At 48.6% G+C, this 15,991-nt stretch overlaps 4 protein-coding genes across 4 annotated transcripts; 1 reads left to right on the forward strand and 3 right to left on the reverse strand.

The window, feature by feature from the left end:
• Positions 1-719: 719 nt before the first annotated feature.
• Positions 720-3,453, reverse strand: BKA55DRAFT_594634 (uncharacterized protein; the record flags this gene model as incomplete). The annotated part of the gene is made up of 8 exons (XM_046195694.1): positions 720-1,019; positions 1,080-1,482; positions 1,550-1,626; positions 2,007-2,090; positions 2,172-2,313; positions 2,367-2,576; positions 2,626-2,947; positions 2,997-3,453. 8 exons carry the CDS (start codon positions 3,451-3,453, stop codon positions 720-722), a joined length of 1,995 nt encoding a protein of 664 aa, XP_046048546.1.
• A 1,310-nt stretch (positions 3,454-4,763) lies between these two features.
• Positions 4,764-6,334, reverse strand: BKA55DRAFT_738934 (CobW/HypB/UreG, nucleotide-binding domain-containing protein). The gene is made up of 6 exons (XM_046201409.1): positions 6,052-6,334; positions 5,922-6,005; positions 5,861-5,872; positions 5,714-5,810; positions 5,167-5,662; positions 4,764-5,110 (listed from the first exon to the last, which is right to left on the reverse strand). The coding sequence occupies exons 1-6, from the start codon at positions 6,149-6,151 to the stop codon at positions 4,790-4,792; spliced, it is 1,110 nt and encodes a 369-aa protein (XP_046048547.1). The 5' UTR covers positions 6,152-6,334; the 3' UTR covers positions 4,764-4,789.
• A 48-nt stretch (positions 6,335-6,382) lies between these two features.
• Positions 6,383-8,425, forward strand: BKA55DRAFT_664271 (Mob1/phocein). Its single transcript, XM_046197691.1, has 2 exons — positions 6,383-6,762; positions 6,816-8,425. Exons 1-2 carry the CDS (start codon positions 6,547-6,549, stop codon positions 8,109-8,111), a joined length of 1,512 nt encoding a protein of 503 aa, XP_046048548.1. The 5' UTR covers positions 6,383-6,546; the 3' UTR covers positions 8,112-8,425.
• A 199-nt stretch (positions 8,426-8,624) lies between these two features.
• Positions 8,625-10,944, reverse strand: BKA55DRAFT_690872 (uncharacterized protein; the record flags this gene model as incomplete). The annotated part of the gene is made up of 5 exons (XM_046199574.1): positions 8,625-8,916; positions 8,986-9,785; positions 9,844-10,499; positions 10,563-10,590; positions 10,636-10,944. The coding sequence occupies 5 exons, from the start codon at positions 10,942-10,944 to the stop codon at positions 8,625-8,627; spliced, it is 2,085 nt and encodes a 694-aa protein (XP_046048549.1).
• Between the last annotated feature and the right edge of the window lie 5,047 nt (positions 10,945-15,991).

Raw genomic sequence — 15,991 nt, forward strand, 5'->3', positions numbered from 1 at the left:
ATCTAGGATTAAGTTTTAACCGTTACTGGTGGTCAACCTTAAGGTGTCCATCTCAAGACGGCTTCAACTGGACGGACCCCCTAAACCCTTTGGTTACCTCAGTTATGCACCAGAACACAAACCCATCTTCATTTTCGCTCTGATTGTATCTGGAGGCCTTCTGGCACTGTTAGCACTGCGCTATTTGCTAGACATTCATTTCCTGATAATCTCCCGAGAACATCGCCACACGAGCCACGCAAGCACTGCCACATCTCGGACTATCAGCTTCACATGAGAGACTTGGCGGGTTGGCATAAGTCTGAAAAGTAATAAGACTGAAATTGAGAATATGTCCATAGTCATGGGAAGATTGCTAGAGTTACTTAAGATACCTCAAGATAGCTACAATCGGAGACTTTGATTGCGAGAAAGAAGAGCTGCTTGTGAATTGTATGTGCTTGTGATCAGCGGACGATAATTCATATGCAGCACAGCAGGGTTGGCTTACATGTTAACGAGCGTTGATGCAGATCTGACAAACCGTTATACAAGCATTTCAGGTTCTTGAGCTTGACACACCTGGTATACTTACAAACACATGTTTGTCAAAATATGAGTATAATAGAAGCAAAGGGCAAAACTTGTCAAAGAGGCACGCGACATATACGACCGTCAAAAGAACGGATACAATGCTTGGCCAACTTGTTATCTACAATATCATACTTCTTTCTATCATATCAATTCCCCTGAGCCGCCTTCTCAGCCGCAAGCTTAGCTTCCATCTTCCTTCGCGCCGCAAGAATCATCTCATCCCTTCTCCTCTGTAGCGAAGCTTGCCTCTCATCTCTGTTCGAGCTCCATCCCTTGCCCTTGGCGTCCTGCTCCTCCTGCGACGTAGTATCCAACTTATCCTTGAGGTTATACCGTGTGATGAGATCCGGCTGAGCTGGCTTATCAGGCTGTCGAGTCGCCGTCGCTGCGCTGCTGCTCGGTGTGGACTGGCCCGGAGGAGGTGGCGGTTGGAAAGTCACGGGGGGCTAAATGGTGATACTTGTCAGCAAGGAGCCTGGAAGGGCAATAGCACAGGTTCAGCATACCGTGTCCAGTCGTCCTGCTAGTATTCGCTCTGTCGTGCTCTGGATGTTTCCTCCGTTGCGCTGCAGATCCCATAGAATGCTCCGTCTATCCGCCTGCGGAAACATCTGCTGTATTCGCTCAACTGCAATCTCTCTTGACCGGAGGAAAGCTTCAGGGGATCGAGTGGGCTGAGGTGGCGACGGTCCTCCAAAGAACAGATATCGTATTATCAAGCCCGAGACGACCAGGATGGCCAATAAGTACGGCAATGAGATTTGGTCGTCCGCCATGATGTATGAGTCGCAATGAAGAGGCGGACGTTTCGAGGAGTTATAGGAGACTATACAGGTTCGACCGAGATAGGTGGCCGTCCAAGAAAGATGCCGAGATGACGATAAGTATGTACAGTTGTAGTCCCACGAGCTAGAGAGCTAAGGTCGCGTGGGTCAGTGGCATGTAATAAGCGTTATTCTTACGCCAGCGAGCCCACCTCAAAGGACGGGGCGCTAAACGGGAGATTCCAGCTCCGCCGACTGTTACGTCAAATTGCATGTGGGGAATCCTCGGCTAATCATGTTAATGACCGAACTTCATATGATAGATATCAAAATTAAATGATATGAATACTTTAAGTTCTTTTAAATGTTGGTTTCTTGGTCCTTGATTAGGTAGATTAATGGAAGTTAAACCATGACCTGTCGTTTAATGGGGCCGCGGCAATCTCATACATATCACAACATTCAAGTCAAACAGTTATTGCGCAGAACTGAAAAGCATCATTTATTGACACGACAGTCCGACATCCAGGCGATAAGCCAGCCCTCAGTGATGGAAGAGCGTTCATTCATAACCCAGGTCCGATCCCATCCCCACGAGAAACAGTTGCCCTGTCTTGATGCCGTAACGCCCCTTTATACGTTTCACACGTATCAGTCACCCATGCACACCTGTACCAAAGGAAATTCTCTCCAATCGCGGTGGTAAGTACTCCTCCTATCAAGGCACAACCTGCGCCTGGCCCAGCGTTGTATCTAGATCGCCATAGTGTAGAGTGAGCTCTTTCTGTGCGCTTGTTAGATGATATCATCCAAAACCCTCCCAGATGCACATACACGCTCTTTGCGCCAGGAGTTGGTGTCCCAAACGACGTAGTAGCCTCGCTCATGGTTAGGACTCAGTATTTGAGGGGTCATGTGCTCGTCTTTGGTTAACCAGATCTGGTGTTTCTTGTGCCACCTCCAGTTTCGTGAGTGCCTATCAAAGAATTAGTTGCTTTCAATACAATGATCAAATAAGTTATCGCCTACAGCTCAACTGCAGCCATTTGTTGCTTCACATCTGCTGTACAGCTGTAAAAGATCCAAAACAGAGTCTCTTCATTAAAGCTCTGAATTTTGCTCTCGATAGGTTGCACGTTTGTCACATTGTAACAATCTGGCAATCGAAACCTTCCATTGGAAAGGGCTGGTCGAGGAGGTGCGTCATCAAATAGCGAGTAAATCTGAGTCGAAAACAACCTGAGTAGCACGTTAGCACACTCCCATCACCAGTTTTGAGGGGACAAACTCTTGAGAATTGATGTCAAGTCCTAGCGAGTTGGGGTCCATTCCCACAACCATCGCATGGTAGTCAGGATAGTTGTTCATCAATGTGGTCAAGCCCTTGAGACCCCACTTGTCTGACGCAGGCATACCCTCTAGAGGGTCAATGACATCCGCAGTATCGAGTCTCTTTTGCATCGTTTGTGCAACATAATTCGTGGCGCTAAAGTCCGCGGTGTTATAATCCGCTGCGTTAGAAGCATCGTCTGGTACCGCATCGTCCTTAGACGACTTCTGTCGAGGCTCTTCCAGCCCAGGAGGTTTGCCGTCTTGCGGTCTTGAAGAGCCTGGGAAAGTAAGCATTTGAGAACGCAGGGAAGAGTGATAGAAACCGACCAGGGGCTCCAATACCAGGAGGTGACCTGGCCTCATTCGTCCGGCTGTTAGCCGACAATGCGTTCAGAAGACCATTCCCCCTATTGCTCGCTGTAGGTCCAGCGCCGGCTTGAGAGCCGAAGCCTAGGGATGACATCAAGCTCGCCGTCCGATCTGATCCCATCTCACCATTCGAGGTCTGATTCAGTGGTGGAAAGTCGTCAACGCTGCTTGATTGAGTTTGTTGTCCAATGTTGCCTTGGTTACCGAATCTGAACCCGCCTTGCCCTCTGGAAGAGGTGGGACTGAACATATCATCCTGGCCACCTTGCTGAGGGGTAGCTTGGTTGCGCTGACTGGGACCCCCCAGGTTTCGCGATCCAGCTGTCGACCACATAGACGACTGGTTGGGGTTCGACATCTGGGCGTTGTTCGATAATGATGGGAATTCGCTAGTCTGTATTAGCAAGCGCGTCATTTTGACTAGCTTCGATTCGAATAATTCAATACCTGCCCGGTATTGAAGCTCCGATGATGTGCGTCGCAGCCATATACGTACGATAGGTCGAGTGATGTTGCAGGTTGAGAGCCCGACAAGCTTTGTGCGAAGCTCACGTTTCCGCCAAGTTGACGTCCAGCGTTTTGGGGACCTGCTCCAGCCATGGGAACCCCTCCAAACGCCCAGCCAGAGTTGTTGTTCCCTATATTTGTCCCCCGGTATTAGCCTAAGGCCGTCTTCGATGCAACCCAGCCAAAACAACAGCGCGGAGATCGCAATCACTTCTGAAGCGCATACCTAGTTTTCCGTTCGGTAATCGATTCGTTCCTGCTCGTCCTGGTTGTTGGGGTTGCTGTTGACCTCCAAAGCCACCAGGCATCCCGCGGAGTGTCTGTGGCACTGCCCCTACGATTCGATGACATCGTCAGCGTTATCCTGCCAATGCTTGCTTGCTTGACCATCCAGCCTCTGCTCATGACAATTACTCCGACATCCCCCCAACCTGATCCTGATCCGCGTTTAGATCCATTGAAGCGATCGTGGCGACATCCGAACAAGGTCAATGAGGGTCGCGGAGGGGTTGAAAGCCGTCAAGGGAGTTCACAAGGCTTGTGAGTGTATATGCTGGCGCACAGCTCTCTCTCGCGTGATGATATGCCGGAAAAAAAACGAAAGATAACGAAGGTTTTGCAGATTTCGCTGGCAGCGCGGGGTCTGGGCTGCGAAGGAATAACGTCGTGGGGGGTGCGTCCTACCTGGCCTATTCATGATTGATTGTAGAGGTTTGTCGCGATCAACAAAGTGGATGTGCTGCTGGAATACAATGTTGTTAATTCGAAGTGTCGTAGCAAAAGGGTTCGTTCGGTGCGACGTCGATGCCTTTTTGTGCGGAGGTTGACAAAATGGTAGGGATGTTGTTTGTAGATGCGATCATTTGCTTCCAGAGCTGGCCTTATTCGCCTGGGGCTTTAGGTTTGCTACTGGTTGGAGAAGGGCTCAACTCACTGAGAGAAGGCTGGACATTGGAATGAGGTGGAATGGACGATGATCCGGGCGGGAATAAGTGGGGACGCTTCAACATCATGGCAAACATTACCAACAAACATCACCCATACACAACAACCTCTACAAACCAGACACTGTGATATGTCGAATGGTTATTCTAATATAGGTGATACTGACACATAGTCAACTGCCATTAATTGAACGGAGTTCAACTGCTTCAGTCTACACTCAGTAATCAGCAAGCACTAGATGAAAGAACTCAGACATCATAGAGTTATCATATACCTCTATTCTTGACTCTAATAAAATCCTAGCTTACGGCTTTTTTGAAACTGTCTTCAAATCCAACACCTGCTACATTTCTTCCAATCAAAATGATCTTCCCCTCCTTGGGCGTCTCATCTCCCAACGGCCCGTCATTTATCTCAAAGACCTCCCTCACCCCCTGCAACATCTTGACCTCTCCATTGGCAAACACAAGTCGTCCCTTTGAGCGATGAATCTCGAAATCACCATCCTTTTCATCTTCAGGTAATTTGTTGTCCCACAGTACTGATCGTAACCAACGATCAACTGTGTCCAGTTGTCCTGGTTCAAGGCGGCCAACAGGTATGGTGACGGTTGATATGGTCTGAGCGGTTAGCCACATAACCTCTTACAAATATCATATATCATCCGGGTACTTACAGGGTCGAGATGACTATGTCCCTTGGCATTTGCATCTGACTCATTGAATTGGTCATATGCGTGCAAATCAAGCAGGAATCCCTCCAGTTGGGGGACTACACTCCTCTCCGTTACATGGATCTTAGCAAGACCATTGATCGACTGGATTCTCTCCTTGACCTGGTTGAGTTCCGTCTCTGTCGCCATGTCGGCCTTGTTGATCACGATCACATCCGCATGAGAGATCTGAACGTGTGCTGTAGTCATGACAGGGCCATGGCCGTGGTTGTCGTGCCCTTCAACAACACCATTGGCGTCGTCAAGGCTGCGCAGGATGTTCTTCGCATCTACGAGCGTGACGATTCCATCCAAATAAATGGTGCTTCCAAGTCCGTCGTCCACCCAGAAGAGGGGTGCTAGGTTTCCGGGGTCGGCTAAACCGGTGGTTTCGAGAAGGATGTAATCAAATGCACCCTTCTTTGACATGAGAGACTCTATCGCATTGACTCCTGTATCCCTGAAAACAGTTAGTATGGTAGTGGGCGGGTGCCATAAATTCAAGACAGACTTCACAGAACAGCAGATACAGCCGTTGCCAACTTCTAACCACTCTTCAACCTGCTCACCACCCTTGTTCACAGTAAGAGACTTCTCAATGTCGATCGCTGCAGTACGACTTAGAAACGTAACGACAATCTCACACCTGAGTACTTACAGTCTCCAAACTCTATACCATGTTAGTAGCTATTTTCCAACAAGTCGTGGTCCATCCTAACCATTCATGATGACGGCGATCTTTTTGCCATGCTGAGCTGTGAGGATGTAATTTAGCAAAGTGGTTTTACCAGCACCAAGATATCCTATCAACTATTAGAGAACGAGATAAATAATGGCTAGTAGTAATACCTGTCACAATTGTGATAGGAACCTTGACTGTAATCTCCTCATCCACATCGTTGGTGGTTGTATCAACCAGCTCTGGCGGGGCATCGTCATCAAAATCCATGACTGTTACAGTTAACTTTTGGCCGTTTAATTCAGCCTTTTCTTTAAGTTCAAGAACGTCCTGGAAGAAATTCTACCGGCTAGTCGTTATCGTGATATTTTCGCCGACAGTTTAGACTCTTCTTGGTCAATGAGAAGCACTCACAAAATATCTTCTTGAAATCATGCATTCAGAAGTTTGGTGGTATAAGTTGCACGGTCCCCCTTAGCTGCATTCGACGGTCATTTCTCTGTTATGCATATACCGAATCCCCACCCTAGACCCCCTGGGGAGCTTAGCCCTGCCCAGCCACTTGCCAACCCAGCGCAGCCTTATGTGATATTAACCGCCCAGTTCTCCCCAGAGCGCCCAACATCGCGAGTTTTTATTAGCAGCGACTTCATATTTTGCCCGTCATGTCTTTAGCACCGAGTTCCCCTAGGCTTCCAAGCCCTCCGCCAGCTGCAGAGATTCAAATGGCACCCATGTCTCCGTCTGGCGGACCTGCAGCCAGTCTTCATACGACACCTCAAGAGCAATCGCAGCTTGAAGCGAGTTCTAGACGGCGGATACACCCAGGAACAAAAGCAGCAGATATGGCTGCTGGACCTCCTTTGATACCCCTACAGGAGGTATTTGCGCCGGTATCATTTAACGTCGAGAACTTGAAGCTAACACGAGCCAGCTCGATTCTGCATTTCAACTCCAGGAACACCTAGCCGCCCTCCACTGCTACCATACCTCCTCCAACACTCAACCAATCACCCGTAGCACCGCGCTACAGCTCGCGACACCTCCCAATGGCGTCGATCGGACCATCTGGCTCTATGAGCTCTGCCGCTTCCTCATTTCGCAGTGCAACTCCCTAATCGTTGGCTTCCTCTTCGACACCCCGCCATGCAGTGCGAACACGTGCCCCGAAATGCGCGCCTCCGAATGGCAGTTCCTCTGCGCTGTGCACGAACAGCCCAAGAGCTGCTGCGCCATCGACTACTGCTGTCACACCTTGGACTGGGCTGCCAACGTTGTGACCGACCAGAAGATCTTTCCCAGCCGCTTTGTCGTCCATAATGACAACCACAGTAAGAATGTGGGTGTCAAGAATCTCGTCAATGTATTCCGCAGGCTGCATCGCATATTCGCCCATGCCTGGTTCCAGCATCGTGGTGTGTTTTGGTCTGTCGAGGCCGAGACAGGACTATACGTTCTGTTCAAGACTGTATGCGACTTGTATGATCTGTTGCCCGCTGAGAACTACAAGTTGCCTCCTGAGGCGGAAGGACTTGAGGCACCTCATACTGAACAGGAGCCCGAGAAACCTCCTCCCACCATTCTCAAACCTTCATCTCATCAACGAGGCCCCCCTGCCGAAGAAGATAACATGCATCCAACAAGAACAAATACCCGGCGACACATTCGGAGTAGCCCTTCAACAGGAAGTGCTGTGACGACTGTCATCGAAGCTGAAGAGGAGGAGTCCGCTGGAATTTCCAGGAAATTAAAGGATATGCACCTAACCGCTCCCTCACCGGTGGAGGAGGAACCAGAAGTGGCCGATGTCCCTGTTATTGTTGAGCAATCAGTCATGGGAGAATCCGGAGCCCAGTCCCACAATACCCCAGCTGAGAAGGAAGAAGAAGAAGAAGAAGATGATGATGACGAAGAAATTGATGATGATGATGCCAACCAAACAGTTGTTGGATCTGTTTCAGAACAAGATTCTGCAAACGACGATGACACTCAAACGGACGAACATGAGCCAACCGCGGACTCCCTCGACTCAAAGCAATCTACAGATACGAGCGTTGCAGAGGGCGATTCGACAAAAGAGAAACCCTCAGCACCCTCAGAATCTGCAGCGGAGTCGACACCAGATGCGGATGCCCCTGAATCCTCGGAGGCCAAGGACAAATCCTCAGAGGATGCGACAGAGGCCGCAGAAACCACGTCAGAGGACGAAACCAAAAAGGATGAGAAGTAATAGACGGATAAAGTGCGATATCCATTTGATTTCATATCTTGTCTTTCAGGATATGGTAGTATAGCATGGCAGAGCTGCTTGCCCACTATATAATAATACAATTGACCCTCCTCGGTAGTCAATACATAACCAACTTGACGGTAGTACTGGCGCCGTCAAAATCTCCGTTGAAGCCCCTTATCCAATAACTCCTCCATATGTCAGCACTGTGGCTGTAAATGTATTTTATCTACCAACCCCCGTATAATGGTTCCTTGGTCTATTCCTGTGTAACTCCAAAACAAACCGCCAAATGTCTCCTCCACCATTGTCCGAAAAAAAAAAAAAAAAAAAAAAAAAAGACATGATTGACCGCCTGCTTCCAAACCTTCCTGCTAGAGAAAACAACAATCTTCACTAACTGCTCACAAGAGCTGTGCACTGAAAGGCAGTGGGAGAAATTGTATAACGGGGAGGTTTATGCAATTCCTGTGTACCTGCATGGTAAGGTTGAGATTCCAGGCCCTGAAAACATCATCGTTTCGCTGTGGATGAACCAACACCTGGCCCTGAAGCAGAATCTGGACTAGAGCTTGACGGTGCATTTGCATCATCCATCAACGACATCTTGGCGAAAATATGTCGAACCTCCCGAACACTTTCTTGCTGAGCTGTAACAGCTGCAGCGTTCCGTTCATCCGCAAAATTGCGGATTTCCTGTAACACTGGGCTGAATCCTTCTCCATTGGGTAGCCACCAATTTACACAAGAGGGTTCTCGAAATAATTCTGCCATTTTGGTACGTAGCGGAAGGGGATGAATATACCTATTCAAGGGTCAGCAATCATTCGACTTATGATCCTGAATGGAGCATGTCGGCCAGTTTTGTTCTTACCCCATAGACTCCAGTAAAGCAAACTTTCGACGGAACCACATGTGATGCCGAGCATCTTGAGGGCAGAATAGAGCTGCAATAGCAATACATGCTTGTATCAGAACTAAAACGCCTCTGGGAGTTGAAGGCCAGAACTCCAATGTTTCGAAATATTGACACGTCCTATATGCATGGCGGTTTAGGTCTGCAAATAATTGATCTGGTCTCATTCCCGATGATTGGCATTTGTGCATTATCATGATGCTGTTCCATTCTGCGCATAGAACTGTGACGTCGAACAGCGGGAAATCGTAAAGTATTCCAACCGTATAGGGGTTGACAAAATCGTCCGGATCGAGGGTTTCTGCCGGAGGAAAATCCTTGATGAGATATTTCGGATCCTGTAGGGCCGGGTCGCGTTTCTCCTTCCACTCAATGAGCTGTTGATTCAAAAGTTCGTGCTCTTTCACAAAGTCCTCCGGGGATATTTGGCCTCTACTGCCTCGGGCGAACAGAATCGACATGTCGTAAGAGATCAGACGAAGTCGTGCAGACCATGCATCGATTTTCCAATGTAACTCATTTGGGTTTGACGTAATCCCAGATTGATAGAAATCCAACATCGCTTGGAACCATTCTCGTGGCAGATCGGTGGGGAATCCTCCCATGAGGGCAACAAAGTTATCGAATCGGGCGTACCAGCTAAGGCACATGCGGCCAACGGGAGTTTGCATGACTGTTTGAGGGGTGAAGATACTTGTTATTATTTCGAAAGCTGCTTTTTGGTGCCCCATTAAATTGACCCAGTCGCCAAAATATTCCTAAGCAATACGGTCAGAATGTGGAGGCTGGATGGCGATAAAGGATTGTGACACAAACCTCTATAGTGGCAAGCTGCAGAATGGTGAGAAGAGTGGCAATGTTGGGCTTCTCTCGTCTCTTAAACAGGCCCAAGAGCTGCGTTACGCTCTTATTGTAATATTGTAAAAAGTCCTGGAGCTTTCCCTGTGGGTTTCGAAGAGTGATATGATATGCAGAGAAGCCTACGAGCGCGTTGAGCAAGGGCTCGTGGCGAGTCGCCATATTGGGAAGAATCTTTGTAAAAAAGCCATCCGAGTCCAGTGGTATACAATAATTGAAATGGTTGAGGTTTTCCACAAAGAAAGAGAGGCCATGTTGGTACTCTGGCGGCAGATGTGACCAGTCGGGTTCTCCCATCTGTATAGGAAACTCGGAGGAGGAATAGGCAGCTGCAAGGCTACTTGGTGTTTCTGTTGCGGTCGATGGGGAGACGCTTTTTGACTGTCTGGAGAGCACCGAAGATTTTGTTTGATCTTCAGTATCTTCGTCTTCGTCCACAATCGTTTCTAGCTTACTTTCTTGCTCAGTGTCCTCGTCGTCTTCTGATTTGGACGAAGACGGACTTGTTTGTTGAGCAGAAGCTACAGGATCTTTGGATTTACCGCTCGACGCTGAGGAGCCTTTTGAAGATGGGGGATCCGGGTAGACACATTCTCGATTTCCCTTCTTGCAACCTTAAGAATGTTAGCATAACATTATCATCCCAGACCAACAGTTTCCTCCAAGACTGCACGTACGTTCACATATTGGCCTGGTTTCATCGCACTGGGAAAGTTAGGCATGCCTTCTACTCGGTCCTCAATTACATACCTTGACTCTCCTACTCCGGCACATGAAGCAGCCTGATCGTGTTCTTCGATGCTTGACATGGTCAACTGCTGCAGGAGTACCAGCCGCAGACTTTCGGCGAGCTTTCTGCGACTTGTTCTGATTGAACATCATGGGATCTGGGAACCCAGTAAAATACCCAAGTTGCTGGTACGGGCCGGGCAACGGCGCAGACACCATTGGCATTGGTGCTCCATGCATTCGAGGGTCGAGCATCTCCTCGGGGGACGTCGCGGGATTCATCCCTGCCCCGGACATCGACGATAGGAAGTGGTGGTAGTAGTCTCCCATTGTGATTAGTCGATTAAGGCAGTTCTAAGTGACTCGAATGCTTCGGAGGCGTTGAAGTAGTAAGGAATCTAGTTAACAGGTCGCGATTCGCATGCTTTCCAAAAGCTTGCTTGCTAGTTGAAAGCTATCCCAGATAAAGAATAGAGGTGTTAAGCAGTAAGGAGGGCAGGCCGTTCGTCGAAATACTCCAACTCAACAGAAAAGTGTGAATAACCAAAAGTTGGCTACCGACAAGGCAGTCTCAATGATACTGTCCAGAGAGTCAAGGGTGTTTCGAATGGGTTGTCAACGGGCGTTTCTTCACAAACAGTGAGAATCAGAACCGCTATCGTGGCTTGGCCAATAACGTAAAACCGTTTCAAGATCTGAAGAACAGCAAAATGTGCAAGGCGGTGCTTTAGGGGTCCAAAAAGCTTCGTCCGAACGTGCCCAAGAAGCATTCGAGGTAGATGGAAGGATTAGCGGTTGTGACTCTGTTGTCACACTCTGATGGATCTCGTACACGGAGCTTGAACTAGTTCTCGTGTCACGCGGTGGGTTGCAAGATCGTTCTTTGGTCACTGATGAGGGAGGCCTGAGATAGTTGTAAGGTATTGCGAGAGGGGCCTTCAACAACAGCAAGGGAATGCATGTATCGCGGCTGGGGAACAGATGGGCACTGTCACCTGTGACAGGGAGGAGAGACTGATCGATGCAAAGTTGTCAGGGCCTTTTGCAGTAGGGAAGATGTTAGATTGGTTACTGATTCCAGATCCACGAAGGGGGCGTATATCAGAAAAAAGACGGCAGCAGCGGGGACACGGTCGACTTCAGAGTGGATTGGTCAAGCAATTGGCTGAGCCCCTGGAGATGAAGTTGAAGGCCAAAAACGTCCTTGTTCCCTGAAGAAGGAGCCTGTCATATGCAAGATGCAAGCCTGACGGGGCGTCAAATCGTTGTTCAATGAGAGAGCTTGGGCTCGTGGGTCCCGGGAACCGGCCAAGAGCTTTAAGCTTGGTGCCCTTTGACTGCCTGACGAGGGGAACGATCCCACGCCCACAGACAAGCAGGTCATCAATCGCGGGTAGATGGCCCGGGCTCGAATGTGACTCTGGCAGTGGGAATAAGACACAAAGAGCTGGTTTTGAGCAGAGGTAGCGGCGTCAGAAGAGCACAGAGCAGGATACGGGTTCTGTCAAGAAAAGCTTTTCGAGTCCAAACAAACGTGGATGGACATGTGGAGGAGTGAGTGTAAGACGAGCAGGGTACCGGACCAGAGTGGATGTGTGCGTCCCGGTATCCGTACGGTATTGAGTTTCCACAAATTCGAAAGATTTCGGTAGAGCTGGGTCAGCTAATAATAGAGGCAGTTGAAGTTGTCTTAACATATATGACTTATTGGTGGGAGAGACAAGGCTCTGAGAGCACGTGTGAAGGCTAGGCTGGGGGAGATTTCAAATCCACAGCTAAGGTAGCTAGTACGCGGCGAGTAAAGAGTGACAATTGTGGTATGAGGTTTGGAGCTGACGATGACATTTAGCCCTTGAACGGCGCGTTCAATATGGTTAGTCAGGACGGTGATCGAGAGACAGGGGTGAATAACAAAGATTGGGTCGACGAGATGGATGATGTTATTGCCAAATAGAGCGCGGGGCGGGCTGAGCTTGAGTTTTGGGGGGGATGTTGGATGAGATGGGATTGGGATGGATGGAGTGAAAGGGGACGGGAGGGAAGGAACACCCCCCGTCCCATCGATGACAAGCGTGCCTGCCTACACCTCACCTCATACCTGCCTGCCAATCCGATCGAATCTTACCTTCCTAAGCATATTTCTTTCTTTCCTCTTTCCATTCACTTGGCCTACATAATAAACTCTTCTCCCATTTGGTCATTTTCGTTTCTACCCCCGAAATCTTGTATTTCATGGGTAATTGACTGACAAGGATTCGAATACCCCCGAACCAGCTCCGCTTTGTTTGGCATGAAATGGTTGGAATGCGCCCGATCTCCTGGGTCTTGTTTCTACTCTGTACCTACGTACCTGCGTACCTCTACGAAATGCCGTTAAAGCTTTACCTGACTGGGACAGTGCCGAAGCCGCAGACGGACATTTGCAGCTGATGGGTCGGCCTTAATTCTTTGCAGTCGGAACCGCTCCACTGGCTTTGATGAGCTACCATGTTCCAGTTAAAAAGTTTGTGATGGATGGGATGGATGTATGTACATATTCATTCATCATGCAGGTATGTATTCATCCATCCATCTGGTCTTGACCTAATGCAGCTAAAGAATGCGAAATAGCCTTGTCATACTTTTCGCCTTCCTCCTGACCCCTACTCAACCTTGAAAAGTTGCTCAACAGCACGTTCAAGTCCAAATATACGACTATCTCCTCACGAAATGATATCACATTATCAATCTCTGCAGCTCAGTTTTCTACTGGCCAGACATAGTAGTCTCAGTCTTCATTCAACCACGCGAGTGGACAGCCTGGTGCAATCAATGAAATGAGGCTGACATAATATGCAAACAAATCAAGACGAACCTCTAGAATATCGAGGCATAAGGAGATACGTCGACCACAATGATGGCACTGGATCCTTGGGAGCCATTCAAGGCTGTGTCTGTGCTTTTGACGTTGTTCTTTTCGGGAGGCACTTCAAGGATCACCCATGAACAAGGTCAATCATCAACGGTGATGCAACCTCCCAGGACTGTCAGGATGGAAGTCATTGGCTTGGAACAAAGAACTGGCAGACTTCCCAAGCATATGCCTTATTATTATCCGCAAGAGTATATGCCGCAGTTTTTACTCATACAGCATGATTTACCTCTGTTGTTCTGATACTTCATGGCTTTATTATCTTGTTCACCACATCTTACGCACAGAAAAACAGCTCTTGAGGTGTTTCCTCATCCTCACACATCTGTACCTGTCATTGGCAGGCTTGGCATTAAAAATGCGGCCATGGTCCCTGGCTCAAGATGGCGATCTGATAGGGCACCCTCAACAAGGGTGCGACCGTGAGAGGAGGACAGTCATGTCCCAATGAAACCCTTGAAAGAGGCGCCGCGGAGCAACAACCACCGGATCCGTCCCAGCTACTGGCAACAAATGAAACGGCTTAATGATGTCTTGACGCTTGGATCAAGTCCCGCTCCCGGCAGCCTGTGTGGGTAGTCGCGTGGCCGAACCCAGCAATGAACGCCTCTGTGGGTCATGGCTGTCAGGAGTTGACTCTGGCTCAACATTCTATTTTCTCTTGTCATCGACATCATGACGATGTATGGTGGACGTTGAACATTCGTTCTCAAGACTCAGATTGTGAGCGAGCTTGTGGCAAATTTTAGGATACACGTCGTTGATTCCCTGTTTTCAGCTCTGCCCCCCTGCATCAACCCAGATCATGCCATCAGAGTATTTGGTCAAGTTGAGAAGATGGTTTCTATACCATTACTATAGTACAACCACAGATGAGCCTTCAATGCTTCTGACTAGAGGCCTGATTGAGTACTGATCGTCCTGAAACGATCTATTACAAGCCTATGTTTTTACCATGAGACCTCCGACTACTCCGGCAAACCAGTTTCGAGACCAAAGCAGCCCTGAGTGATCCAACAATTGACCATGCCCTGTTTGTTCAACGCTGCATATTTTGGTACCCTCAATGCATGAAGCTTGCAGACGTGGTGCCCAGTGATACCATGCAAGCTAACAAGGACTAACTCTGCAAGCCCCATCTTGTACATGCAGGTTATGTATGCAGTATTATAACGCTGCATAGTCCTGTGCGATGATATCAATGTTGCTCCTCAAGCCTCAACGCCTTCATTATCGGAGCCCGCACCGACATTCGTCGGCGTTATCAAGCGCTACCGTCAAGGCCCATGTGTATTTGAGCACAGACAAAACTTATCCCCAACCCTATAGATGGTGAGTGGTAATAGAGGAGGAGCTCTAGTTACCATAGATCAGGAGCTTCCCGTCGAGCTAACTTAGTTGGTTTCTGGAACGTGCCAAAGCCACGAGCCAATAACCCGAGTGATCGGGTTGAGTAAACTACTTGAACATCGTGAACTTACATATACCGAACACTTATACCACCAAGGACTTCTCTAGGTCCTCTTCACTACTCGAAGACCACGGATATCCCGATTTTAAGAAAAGGCCCGCATGATCCTAGACATTTTGCACCAGAGTGCAGTGGATAGGAAGCACGCCGCAAGTCTGGAGGATTACGATGTTGGCCCTGGTCTAGCCAAACGCGACAACCAACAAACGACCCACAAAGAATACAGCCCATTTCACAGGCCTTCTTCACCCATCTCCCACCACTTATGCTCAAATCGTCTTGGGCCAGGTCACCAAAATTCCGCAGTACATTGATTCGCTTTGGCCGATGTTGCCAAGCGTCAAGGGACATAATGTCTGATCCCTCTCCTCTGGCAAAGCCTACATACTAGACTATGTACTGGAGGTGTAGGAAACTGAATGCAGATAGAAAGATGTTCAAGTTGAGAAGGATCGAATGCTGGCGTTCTTGGTCAGCGCGCGCTTCGGAAGATTTATGTCCTTGTTCATCAGTCCTCCACTTCTCTTCAAACGTCCTCTTCATCCTTCCTCGACAAGTTATGGACTAAAGCTGCAGTGTGCTTGGATCTGATACGACCATATAGTCCGTCGGGGTAACTCTGGCCGGGGTTATCAGTGGTTTTCAAGAGCATCACTGCAAGAGTGATCTGACAGATCGAAACCAACACTATCACGGTCAGCTTCTGCAGTTGCTGAAGTGGGTGTAGAACTCAGCGCTACAATTAAATGATTCCTCGTATTCATAAACGCAAAGCCCTCGTCAGGATTCGACTCAAGCAGAAACTAACCGCCACTCCTTGGTGGTGTCCATATGGGGAGTGAGGGCTTTCTCAAAGTTATTGGGATCTTGATAGGACTGAAGAGCTTCTATTACGGCGAAAGCTGATCGCAACATCGTGTGAAGTGCAATGTTCGATAAAGAGCCAGGATATTTTCTAAATACGGATCCCTGAAGTTCTTTTGTTGCTGTTGTAT

Source organism: Fusarium redolens (genome assembly GCF_020744475.1).
Source record: "Fusarium redolens strain MPI-CAGE-AT-0023 chromosome Unknown BKA55scaffold_9, whole genome shotgun sequence".
NCBI classification, from domain to species: Eukaryota; Fungi; Ascomycota; class Sordariomycetes; order Hypocreales; family Nectriaceae; genus Fusarium; species Fusarium redolens.

Coding starts and splice junctions, on each gene's coding strand:
- BKA55DRAFT_664271 (XM_046197691.1), top strand. CDS start 6,547: ATGTCTTTAGCACCGAGTTCCCCTAGGCTTCCAAGCCCTCCGCCAGCT. Junction 6,763..6,815: donor CTTTGATACCCCTACAGGAG/GTATTTGCGCCG, acceptor AACACGAGCCAG/CTCGATTCTGCATTTCAACT.
- BKA55DRAFT_738934 (XM_046201409.1), bottom strand. CDS start 6,151: ATGGATTTTGATGACGATGCCCCGCCAGAGCTGGTTGATACAACCACC. Junction 6,006..6,051: donor TCCTATCACAATTGTGACAG/GTATTACTACTA, acceptor AATAGTTGATAG/GATATCTTGGTGCTGGTAAA. Junction 5,111..5,166: donor GACATAGTCATCTCGACCCT/GTAAGTACCCGG, acceptor CTAACCGCTCAG/ACCATATCAACCGTCACCAT.